The following is an 11,046-nucleotide window of genomic DNA, read 5'->3' as shown; positions in this document are numbered from 1 at the left end:
ACCTATGAGTCACAATGTCTGTGGACACTTACCTATAAATGCAGAACATTGTCCTAATAATGGGTGTCCAAAATTGCGACGACCACTAAGAAAACAATATAGCAGACAAAATGGCGGAAAAAAATTAAACAAGTATTATAACAGGAGGGTAAACAAGGTGAAAAACACAGCAAAATTGAGTTCAGAACCTCAAAAATGACCAATATCAAGTGCTAGATTATTGTGAATGATTGAGATGAAACAGATAAAATATTTTTAAAAATTCTAAACCATAACAACCTGCTATTTTATAGGCTTTCCGAGCCCAGGAATCACAACAGTGATTCAGTCGGATTTGAACAATGACTTCCTTTCTTGGGCCTGAAACCTCAGACAAGTGACAAGACCAGTAACCCAGGAACGTCTCAGATTTGGTCTAAAACCGCCTCTTTGGTACTAACGACTGCTGTGACACTTTCCTCAGTTTTCTGCCCATTTTCATAAGTCAACCATAAAACAATACAGGACTGAATTTAACATTTTTAATTGAAAAAGGGAGAGCAATTAAAGTGCACTGATTGTACAGAGTAGTAAAGTGTGACCTCAAAGTCAAATGGTTGCACATCTATGACTTTAACAGTAATTTTACATTAGAGGAAAAACAAAAAAGTTTGTACATCTGAGAGATGTTCACCTTCTCCATAATCAATACCTGCATCAGGAATTCCCTTTCGACACTTCTGAAAGTAAGATTCCCTTTGTTATATACCTGAAAACTGGTGTCAATAGGAGCATCCAGTTTAGAACATACAAAAACAGATTCAAAAAGAAATCAAATCAGATCAAGTTAGACAGAAGGGCCTGATTATACCCAGACAGTAAATTGTGTGAGTGTGCTTATCAAACCCTCCCTGCCAAGGCTGGTGCCAGTGCATTAAAGCCTGCATTGAAATGTGCCGCCTTAAAGCTGTTGGCCTGTCACATTTATAATTTTTTAAATTAGGAATGGACCCAGAGCTTAACGTATTTCACACTCTAGGAAAAAGTGGAATGATTCATAAGAGAGAAAGCAGCAACAAACCATTGGAAGAACAGCGTTAAGTCCACTGCAGCCCAACTTGGCAGCAAACTAGCAAAAATTAAAGTCAACTTCCAGTGTTGATTTTGTAAGATTTTTCTGAAATTTATCTGCATTGACCTTCCCACTATCATTCCCCCAAAAATGATCTTGACTTCAAAAATAGAGCTTTTGCGCAAAGGAGGGTATAGTAAGACCTGCATGTTAATTACAAATCAAAAGCAGATGTGTACGTAGTTAGAGTGCCATGGTGCACCTCTGAATTTTCCCTTTTAAATGTAAAGTCCAGACAGAAACAAGTGAACAGGAGAACATTGACTTCCAGCCACATGATCACTTGTGTTGCTTCAGTCTTCAGCCCGCTAGTTTACAGCTCCGCTATCATCCAGCTCTTCTCTCTGCGGGGACCCAAGCACACCAGAGATTGAGGGTTTATCTGAAGAACAAAAGAAACAAGATGAAAGAAAACATATGAATGTATTTCTGTAATGGCCGTGTCACACCTCCTCTGTTAACTATACAGATGTTAAACAGTACAAAAAAATGAAAAGCCCAGGGATGGGAGGGATGGGTGGCATGGTGGCACAGTGGTAGCGCTGCTGCCTCGCAGTAAGGAGACCTGGGTTCGCTTCCCGGGTCCTCCCTCCGTGGAGTTTGCATGTTCTCCCCGTGTCTGCGTGGGTTTCCTCTGGGTGCTCCGGTTTCCTCCCACAGTCCAAAGACATGCAGGTTAGGTGCACTGGCGATCCTAAATTGTCCCTAGTGTGTGTGCCCTGTGGTGGGCTGGTGCCCTGCCTGGGATTTTTTCCTGCCTTGCACCCTGTGCTGGCTGGGATTGGCTCCAGCAGACCCCCGTGACCCTGTGTTTGGATATAGCAGGTTGGACGATGGATGGATGAAAAGCCCAGGGATGTGCACAAAGGAGTGGCTACCGTGACTTAAGCCCCTGCCCCTTTCTCCTCATTGGCCCAAGTGCCCTTTTCTTCAGTTAGGACCTAATCGCTCACATCTCAGCACAAGTGTGCTCCAAGAAATAGACAATAAACAGCGATAAGAAACATGCTTTGTTAAAGCTAGCTGGGGGGTACTGCCTACTAGGCCACATGCAACTAAAGTAAGGTCTATGATAATGAATTCCACATAAAACGTACAACAAATATATGTGTGCAGCTTATGTTGACCTGTTTAATTGCTAACGTGGAAGGTGTTCTATTAATGTGAACTGAGCAGGTTGAAATGTTTTAAACCGGACTGAGCAATAAAATCACATGTCATAGCCAGAAATGAGTGGAAAACCAAAAAACTTAAACATCAAAATTTTAAGACCCAGAATTCACTATAACAACAAGCAACATGCAATCTTTACTTTTATCCACAATCTAGGATGATTCTACATCTGGGCATCAGCTTAAAGCATCATCACAAGTGTTGTCACAATGTGCGACTTGTGCAGCCCTCAACAGAAGTTCCAAAATGTTGGCACTCACAAAACAAAACAGTGTCATAAAAAATGGCAATTTCAAAATTAAATGCATGCACAATAACAGTACAAAAATAATCTATGAACTTGACAAAAAAAAACTGTACTGGTTGTATACTAAATATTTTAATGGTGTTTCAATCACAACAAAAGGTTAATAATAAGTAATGTCTGTGCTCAAGGTATCAGCTTTTCTAGAGGCTTGTTACAGCTATTAGGTGCTCCCCACTTTGAAAACCTATTAGAGATTTGTTTATTATTTTTCGCAGCGCATGGCATTTTCTGCCTGTCAACTCAGGCACACATCAACCAAGAACAGCTTTGTAATGCCACACGCATCTGTGACTACGTGACTCCTGTTCTGCAGATGTGTTCGCTCACTCCGAGAAGGAGAAAAGGGACACATTTTGGCACTAAGAGTTGGGTCAGGTCTACTCATAGAGCTGCATACATCTGCCCAACGAACTGTGCCCAAGCAATGCTCCATATATTCAAAGAGTTTGATGTTCGTTGAATGGTGTAAATACTGATTCAGCTGCTGATAACTGATGCCATGTTGCCTGTATTAGCAACAACTAATGAACAAAGTCCCCCCTACCACAAACTCAATTCAAGTTCAAACTTAAAAATTTATGCAGGACAAGAGCAACACTCTTACGATTCTATCCACAGAGAAATAAATCAATATTAACAAAGGAGAAAGTCATTGCAATCTATCAAAAATGTGTCCTAAATGCTGCATTTTGCTATAAAAAGCAAAAGTGGATAACGCACAAAAAGCAAAAGTGGTTGTATAAATAGACGGATTGATCTTTATTTCTCACTAGGAGGAAATTTGCCTTTTTTCAGAAGGTCAATAAATAAATAAAGAAATACATGTTTATTTTTTTTTTTTAGGGTGGGGTGGTGGCTATCGGGCAAAAGGATCGGGGCTGGTAACCTGAAGGTTGCTGGGTCGAATCCTGGCAGTGACAGAAGGAATGCTACTCCATTGGCACATTGAGCAAGGCTCTTAATCTGCAATTGTTCCAGGGGCGCTGTTCAAATAGCCGACCCTGTGCTCTGACCCCAAAACTCCGTGCATCTCTGTTGGGGTATGTGAAAAATGCCAAATTCTTAATACAAGAAAATTGTATATGGTGAATAGAGGATTAAAAATAGCCAAAAAATATCAATAAAATTGTTTATTATAATATGACAAACAACTACTGACAGCTCTCAAAAAACACTTCTGGATGATTAACAAGAAAGTTACACTGAGGCACAAACATATTGCTGTTGGTATGAAAGGCGCCCCACTTGCATTTCTTGACAAACTTCTGTTGAATAATTTATTGGCTAAAGTGTCAGTGTTTCACATATATATCTTAATACATAATTCGCCTGCCTCCTCACTCACTCACTCACGTCCGTCCAAAGCCTTCTGCGAGGTCGCCTTCTGAGCAGCTGCCCGAAAAACCTTACAAGACCGACATCCAACCCCAACATCGCGCCAGGCGGCAGATTTACGGCTGCAAACATTCAAAGAGAAAGGCGACTTCGATTAAAGCTCTAGAGGCCTGAAAGGCGATTTCGACTACAGCTTGAGGCCTAATTACGCATTCTGATTCAATTACGCATTCATTCAATACACCTATATCAGGTTTGTGGTGCTTATACTTATTACTATTCCATATTGTACTGGAACATTCATCATTCAATATTATACTATAGGCCTGGAACATTCATCAACTAACAGTACAAGCCTGTACAGTAATGAGTAAAGCGGACTACAAGCATTACAAAACAACTTCTTCGTTACTTATCATTTGTTCTTCATACACTGCTAACACAAACTCCTGCCCATTTCATCTTACATTGTCGAAACGGGCTCTTTATCTAGTATTTAAATTATATTATATATATATATATATATATATATATATATATATATGTTATACTGTATTGAGGATTTGTTCTGTTCTGTGTATTGTATTGACCCCCTTCTTTTTGACACCCACTGCACGTCCAACCTACCTGGAAAGGGGTCTCTCTTTGAACTGCCTTTCCCAACAACCCTACAAGGTTTTTTTTTTGTGAGTTTTTCCTCGTCTTCTTAGAGAGTCAAGGCTGGGGGGCTGTCAAGAGGCAGGGCCTGTTAAAGCCCATCGCGGCACTTCTTGAGTGATTTTGGGCTATACAAAAATAAATTATATTGTATTGTATGTGTGGCTTTGTTCATAATGGCACTCTGTTTTGGATTCAGTGTTTCCTCCACTACAACTACCTCCAGGGGGTCAACAGTGTGTCCCATAACTCACCCTGAATTTTCTTTTTTTTATATTAGCTTGTGCTTTTGGTGAACATCTCTCTTGAAGTGAAGTGACCAGCCCAGCACACCAGAGTAGAAACATTGACATTAGCCAACAAAGACACAGACAGACAGAAAATTCAAAAGACAGAAAAGTTCTGACTTGGCTTTCACAGTCATAGTGAGGGACTATATAGGCGTATTGCTGTTGGTATAAACTTGTAGAAGTTGTATTAGATGTAAAGGATATCACTACCCATATTAAGAGCAACACACTGGCACAGTTATAGCACTGTTGCCTCGCAGTAAGGAGACCTGGGGCCTCATGCATAACGCCGTGCGTAGAATTCGCACTATAACATGACGCAAGCAGAAAAGTAGAAATGTGCTTATGCACAAAAAATCCCAGATGTATAAATCTGTGCGAACGCCAACTTCCACGTTCTTCCGCTCTATAAATCCCGGACAGCGTGAAAAGTAACGCACGTGCACACGCCTTCTGTCCCACCCAAACTCCTCCCAGAATTACGCCTCTTTGAATATGCAAATCAATATAAAAAGCCCTTAAGCTCAGCCTTCTGTGAAAAGACAATGGCAAAGGTACGAGGAAAAATAGAAGAATTTCAGCGAGTACCAAGTGGAAGCAAAGAAAAACTTACTATTTGTTGGTTTAAACAGTGAAAGGAAGTTGATCGAGTGACATAGCATGTCGAAGAAACTCAAAAGCTCAAGTTCACAAAGTCGCACAGTGCCAGAAATAAAAAAAAAGTTGTCAGATATCAAAGTCGCCATGAAAAGGCGAGTCGTAGCCCACCGTCTGAGTGTCATATGAAAGCTTATTAGGGTACAGAGAAAAAAAAAGGCACACAGTGGGGAAAAAAGCAGGAAATGTCAACTTTAATCTCGAAATTTCCACTTTAATCACGTAGTTTATCCATCCATCCATTTTCCAACCCGCTGAATCCGAACACAGGGTCACGGGGGTCTGCTGGTGCCAATCCCAGCCAACACAGGGCACAAGGCAGGAAACAATCCAGGGCCGGGTGCCAACCCACCGCAGGACACACACAAACACACCCACACACCAAGCACACACTAAGGCCAATTTAGAAATGCCAATCCACCCAACCTGCATGTCTTTGGACTGTGGGAGGAAACCGGAGCGCCCGGAGGAAACCCACGCAGACACGGGGAGAACATGCAAACTCCACGCAGGGAGGACCCGGGAAGCAAACCCAGGTCCCCAGATCTCCCAACTGCAAGGCAGCAGCGCTACCTACTGCGCCACCGTGCCGCCCTAATCACGTAGTTTATTTTGTCATTAAAGTAGAACATCACAAACTTCATCCTAAATCGTTTAATTTACTAGTTTCTCAATCCCATCGTAACATAACACGTTAAATGCTTTGTTTTGTATTTGATCTTCTTTGTGCTCTGTGTGTGTGAATCACTACGTCTTTCCGGGCTTTCTCTTCCTCCGACAGGACACAGAATCCATTACATTTGTGATATTACAGCGCTCTGAATAATTAAAATACTGAGATGTATACGTGATATCATTTTCATGATGATAGGAGTTAAAGCATGTTATTAAACATGGGAACACGGTGGCGCAGTGAGTGTTCATATCTCATGCAAGATGCTTGCTGCGCCGTGCGCGACCTTCGATGAAATGCTTTATTGCAGCAGTACTGTCTCTCTCAAATGTACTAACCCCCAATTCCTGTCCTTCCTTTTCTTTCTCCAAATACCCAATCGCCACATAATCAGCTCTGTAATAGACGTTAAGCCATCTGTAAGCTTAGAATGCCGATTCTTCAAAACGTTTAAGGAACATTGAAATATCTTCGTAGTACGTGTTTAATTATTCTATCCATCTATCCTTCCAGTGTCGCATCAACACCAGCAAGAATACAGTCCGAGACGGGAATAATCAGTGAATGGAGTGGAAACGGCTCACTAGCGCTGTGGCACCATGTAGTTAAAGTTTTATCTGTATAATAAACATATTTTGCTGCATTTCATTTTAAAAATGATATCATCATCATATGTAAATATGCGCTTTATAAAGTGGCTCAGGTTGTGCAATATTATAACTGTATCGCAAGTTTACAGTGAGGTGATTGTACTTATAAGTACTAACAGTTCTACAAGGAGCACTTGATGGACTGATTGGGTGCATTTACAGTTCTTGGGATGAAACCGTTTCTGAACTGCGAGGTCAGTACAGGAAAGACTGTGAAGTGTTTGCCGTATGAGAGCAGTTCAATAGACAGCATGGCTGAGGCTGCGTGTGCTTGATGCTGTATACCGATAATTCTCTTTACAATCAGCTGCTGTACAGTTGTGATTCCCCACTCAGATACAGTGATATAAATACTCCGAGTGGTGCAGTGAGAGTAACATAGAAAAAGATGATCTGATGTGGCAACCCCTAACGGGAGCAGCTGAAAGAAGAAGAAGGTGCAGTGAGAGTAACAACGCTAAAGCAGTTATGGTATTTGGAATAGTTTGACCATTCCGTGGACCATTATATTGTTACAGGTTAATTACAATCAGATGCATTAAACTAATAAACAATATGTTCATTTCAGTGTATTTATAAAGCCGCGTCAGGGATGTAGATCTAAAAAAGAATGGGTAACCACACAGGAACAGTAGCACGGCTTTGACGCTGGGTGCCGCCAGTCTGCAAAACTGAGCGGAGAACTTCCGTATGACAGGGTATGAGCTAATGTGGAAATGTGCGTGTCTTTATGCCAGGTTTAGGTTTTATATATTGCGATTTGAACGTGGAAACGTTCTTACGTAACATTTTTGTGCGTACGCACCGTTTATACATGAGGCCCCAGGACTGATGACCCGGGTGCATGGAGTTTGCATGTTCTAAAAGAGAATTTAATTCGGACCTTGCCCTGATCCTTAGGGAAGGGCCTGCTCTAGTACAGAGTTCTGTACAGGCCCTGATTGTGAAACATCACAGATTTCAGTGCTCGTCATTTCTGCCTCAGGAACTGAATAATGAGCTCCCTTTGCATTTGGTGCATATTTTCATTGCTTTGCTTAAAAAAAAAAAAAAAAATAAATAAAAGTTTTGTTTTGCAATCGTGTCCCCAAGGCGCAGTGCAAGGCCTTCGGGCTCTAAACATCAAGTGTTAAGTCAGTGATGAGGCTTAGTGAGAAACAGCAGCTAATGTCTGCTGCAAGTTTGGTGTTAACAACTTGACCAGATGGCTGGAGACATCGAGGCTGTTGATTCCATCATCGACTGCAACCTCAAGGTTTTAAACATCAGCTCAACTCTGCTATGCTCCCATATGCCGAGACATTTAAAGATTCTTTTTTTGAGATGTTTCCACAAAAAGATCACTGTAGGAAATGACTAGCAAAATGTTTTTTTTTTGTACGTTATCAACTGTTTTTCCATACTGCATTTTATGGGTTTCATGGTTACTGTGTTATGAAAAGGGCATATGATCAACTGTGGTGGGCTGGCGCCCTGCCCAGGGTTTGTTACCTGCCTTGCGCCCTGTGTTGGCTGGTATTGGCTCCAGCAGACCCCCGTGACCCTGTAGTTAGGATATAGTGGGTTGGATAATGGATGGATGGATATTATCAAAAATAGTGTTGTTATAAAGGGTTCCAAAGAAAAGAAAAATGTATTTTGAGTAATCTCTAGCAAAAAAAAAAGATTACAATTTTTGGTTTAACCTCCTATTTCTGATGGGCTTAATATATTAAAATTGACATCTTTGAATTGTAATAATAATTCTTTGTATTTATATAGCGCTTTTCTCACTACTCAAAGCGCTCAGCAATTGCAGGTTAAGGGCCTTGCTCAAGTCTCCCAACAGAGCATTGTCCCTTTTTGGCATTTATGGGATTCAAACCGGCAACCTCCCGATTACCAGTGCAGATCCCTAGTCACAGAATTGTGCGTTGCTTCTTAGGAACACTGCACCCGGCAAATGCTGAGAATTGACTGTATGTATAACATCATTTTATAATGTACTGCAGAGTCCTGGAACATCATAATTTTACTTTTACTTGCTGAAGGTCTAATGCACAAAAACGAATGGTGATCTATGGATCTAAATCTATTTCTAGACTTCGTCCTGTTCTTACACAACACAGTACTGAAGTATTGATTAATGCCCGAGTCACCTCACATATAGATTACTGTAACACTATTCATCTCTTACAATTTGTTCAAAATTCTGCTGCCAGAATAATAACCTGCTGTTCTAAATCCATTGAACATGTTGCACCTCTTCTCTCTCAACTTCACTGGCTCCCTGTTAATGACCGAATACAATACTAAATACCGCTCTTAACATTTAAAACTCTCTACTACCTCACTGATCTCCTCCAGACTTACACTCCCGCTCGCTCACTCAGATCCTCATCTGCAGCTCGACTTTCCGTACTGCACATCAAACTCTGTTCTATGGGAGCTCGAGCGTCTCTCCTAGTGCTCCTCAACTCTGGAATTCTCATCCCTCTCATATCCGTCAGCTCGATTCAATAACACATTTTAAAACTGCCCTCAAAACTTATCTTTTCAAGTTGGCATACCAATTGTGAATTCTATACTGTTACTCCCTGTTATCTTTGTTTGTTTGCTAATTATTGCTTTGTGATTTATCATTCTCTTGTTTTTATTTTTCTCATGTTGTTTAATTTTATTGTAAGGTGACCTTGAGTGCTAAGAAATGCACCTATTAAATAAAATGTACTATTATTAAATCATGGGTGGACAAAGTCAGTCCTGGAGGGCTCCAGGTTTTTGTTCCAACCCAGTTACTTAATTAAAAACCAATCCTTGTCAATTATTTAATTTCATGGTTTGTTTGGTGCTTTAACTCTACTATGTCAGGTCATTCTCATATCCTAGATTTTTTTTTCCTTTCTAAGAATATCATCCAAATGATTTGAAGTCTAAAACAGACGAGTTATTCTCAGTGCTTCACTTTCCTTCCAAGTGTTTAATTAAACCAAATAGTGCATGATAAATATACACAGGTGTAAATGGAAACAAGCTAAATAGAGAAATGCTGATTTCTTTTGTCATTTGCCTCTTATTGCTAATAAGAAGCAATTAAAAACCAAGACTACAGCTGTTTAAGACTAAAATAAGCAATAAGGGTTCAAAATCTTAACAAGTGAGACAACTAAAGTGAAGCAGAAGTGTTACTTGAGCAATAGGTGTTTCTTATTAGGCCATTGGGTTGAAGCAAAAACCTGCAGCCACTGCGGCCCTCCAGGACTGAATCTGCCCACCCCTGATCTAAATGATTAGTGGAAAAAAAAAATCTTTGATTTAATGTGCTGTGATGTGAACCTTTAAAGGCTCATTTGTTATTTCATGTAATTAGGTTCGCACTTCACTCTTTCCTTTTGTTAAGATGTGTAATATTTGGAAAACCGAATATGTTCAGCTGAGTGCATGTAACAATCTTGGACAAAACCTTGGAAAAAAGTTTCAGAATATTCAAATGCCTCTGAAGTTCAATTTTCCTGTGAGATTAAAAAAAACACAGCAATAAAAGTTGGTACTTATTTGTGTCCAGAATTAAAATGTAACTAATGTGCCCCTTTTTCCCTTACTGGGCCACTGCCACACAAAAGTGATGTCTGTGCACATCACTGCATCTTACCAATGTGTTCCTGTGCCTTCAAGCGGTGAGAACACCATGAACCATACAACGTTTAAGAATTATTGGTATCATGTGCAAGGGAAGAGTAGCCTCTAACTGTTCAAGGAAAAATAATCTGAACACCTTCAAAAAGGGCATGTTGGCTTTTAGGCCTCTCTCTGCATCACTCGTTACGCAATTAAAAGTGCATAAAGCATACAGTTGAAAATTTTTTTTTTTTTCACTCCTGCCACACATGCGCATCACTGGATCCCTCTCCATACTCATCTGAGGTATGCACTACCACCCCAGTGCAAGAAGGGGTGCTGGAGCTAACTAGGTCCTATTCTATTCCCTCCGCAACGCTGAGAAAATGTCAGTAATGGCAACTGACTCCAACCCTTCCGGTCCTCCACCTGTAAATCCTGAGGCCACCAGGAGACATCACAATGAGAATACAGCGCACCGCAGGATGCAGCTCCTATCTGGTGACTGACGGCTCCTTTGTTTTGGTGGTTGCTTTGCACACAGAATGGCTACTTTTGTTTGAATTATTTTCATTTTGATTAAATAGGGATGACTA

The 11,046-nt window shown here is 40.6% G+C and overlaps 1 protein-coding gene across 1 annotated transcript in view; it reads right to left on the bottom strand.

The window, feature by feature from the left end:
• Positions 1-507: 507 nt before the first annotated feature.
• The window catches only part of LOC114662906 (major facilitator superfamily domain-containing protein 12-like), a 120,522-nt gene continuing 109,983 nt past the window's right edge, over positions 508-11,046 (bottom strand). The window contains exon 10 of the mRNA XM_028816637.2: positions 508-1,493. Coding sequence (XP_028672470.1) covers positions 1,420-1,493 — 74 coding nt within the window. The 3' untranslated portion in view covers positions 508-1,419. The remainder of the gene's footprint in view (positions 1,494-11,046) is intronic.

The sequence above is a fragment of the Erpetoichthys calabaricus genome, chromosome 12 (assembly GCF_900747795.2).
Source record: "Erpetoichthys calabaricus chromosome 12, fErpCal1.3, whole genome shotgun sequence".
NCBI lineage: Eukaryota > Metazoa > Chordata > Cladistia > Polypteriformes > Polypteridae > Erpetoichthys > Erpetoichthys calabaricus.
This window is presented reverse-complemented; position numbering and strand designations above follow the sequence as displayed.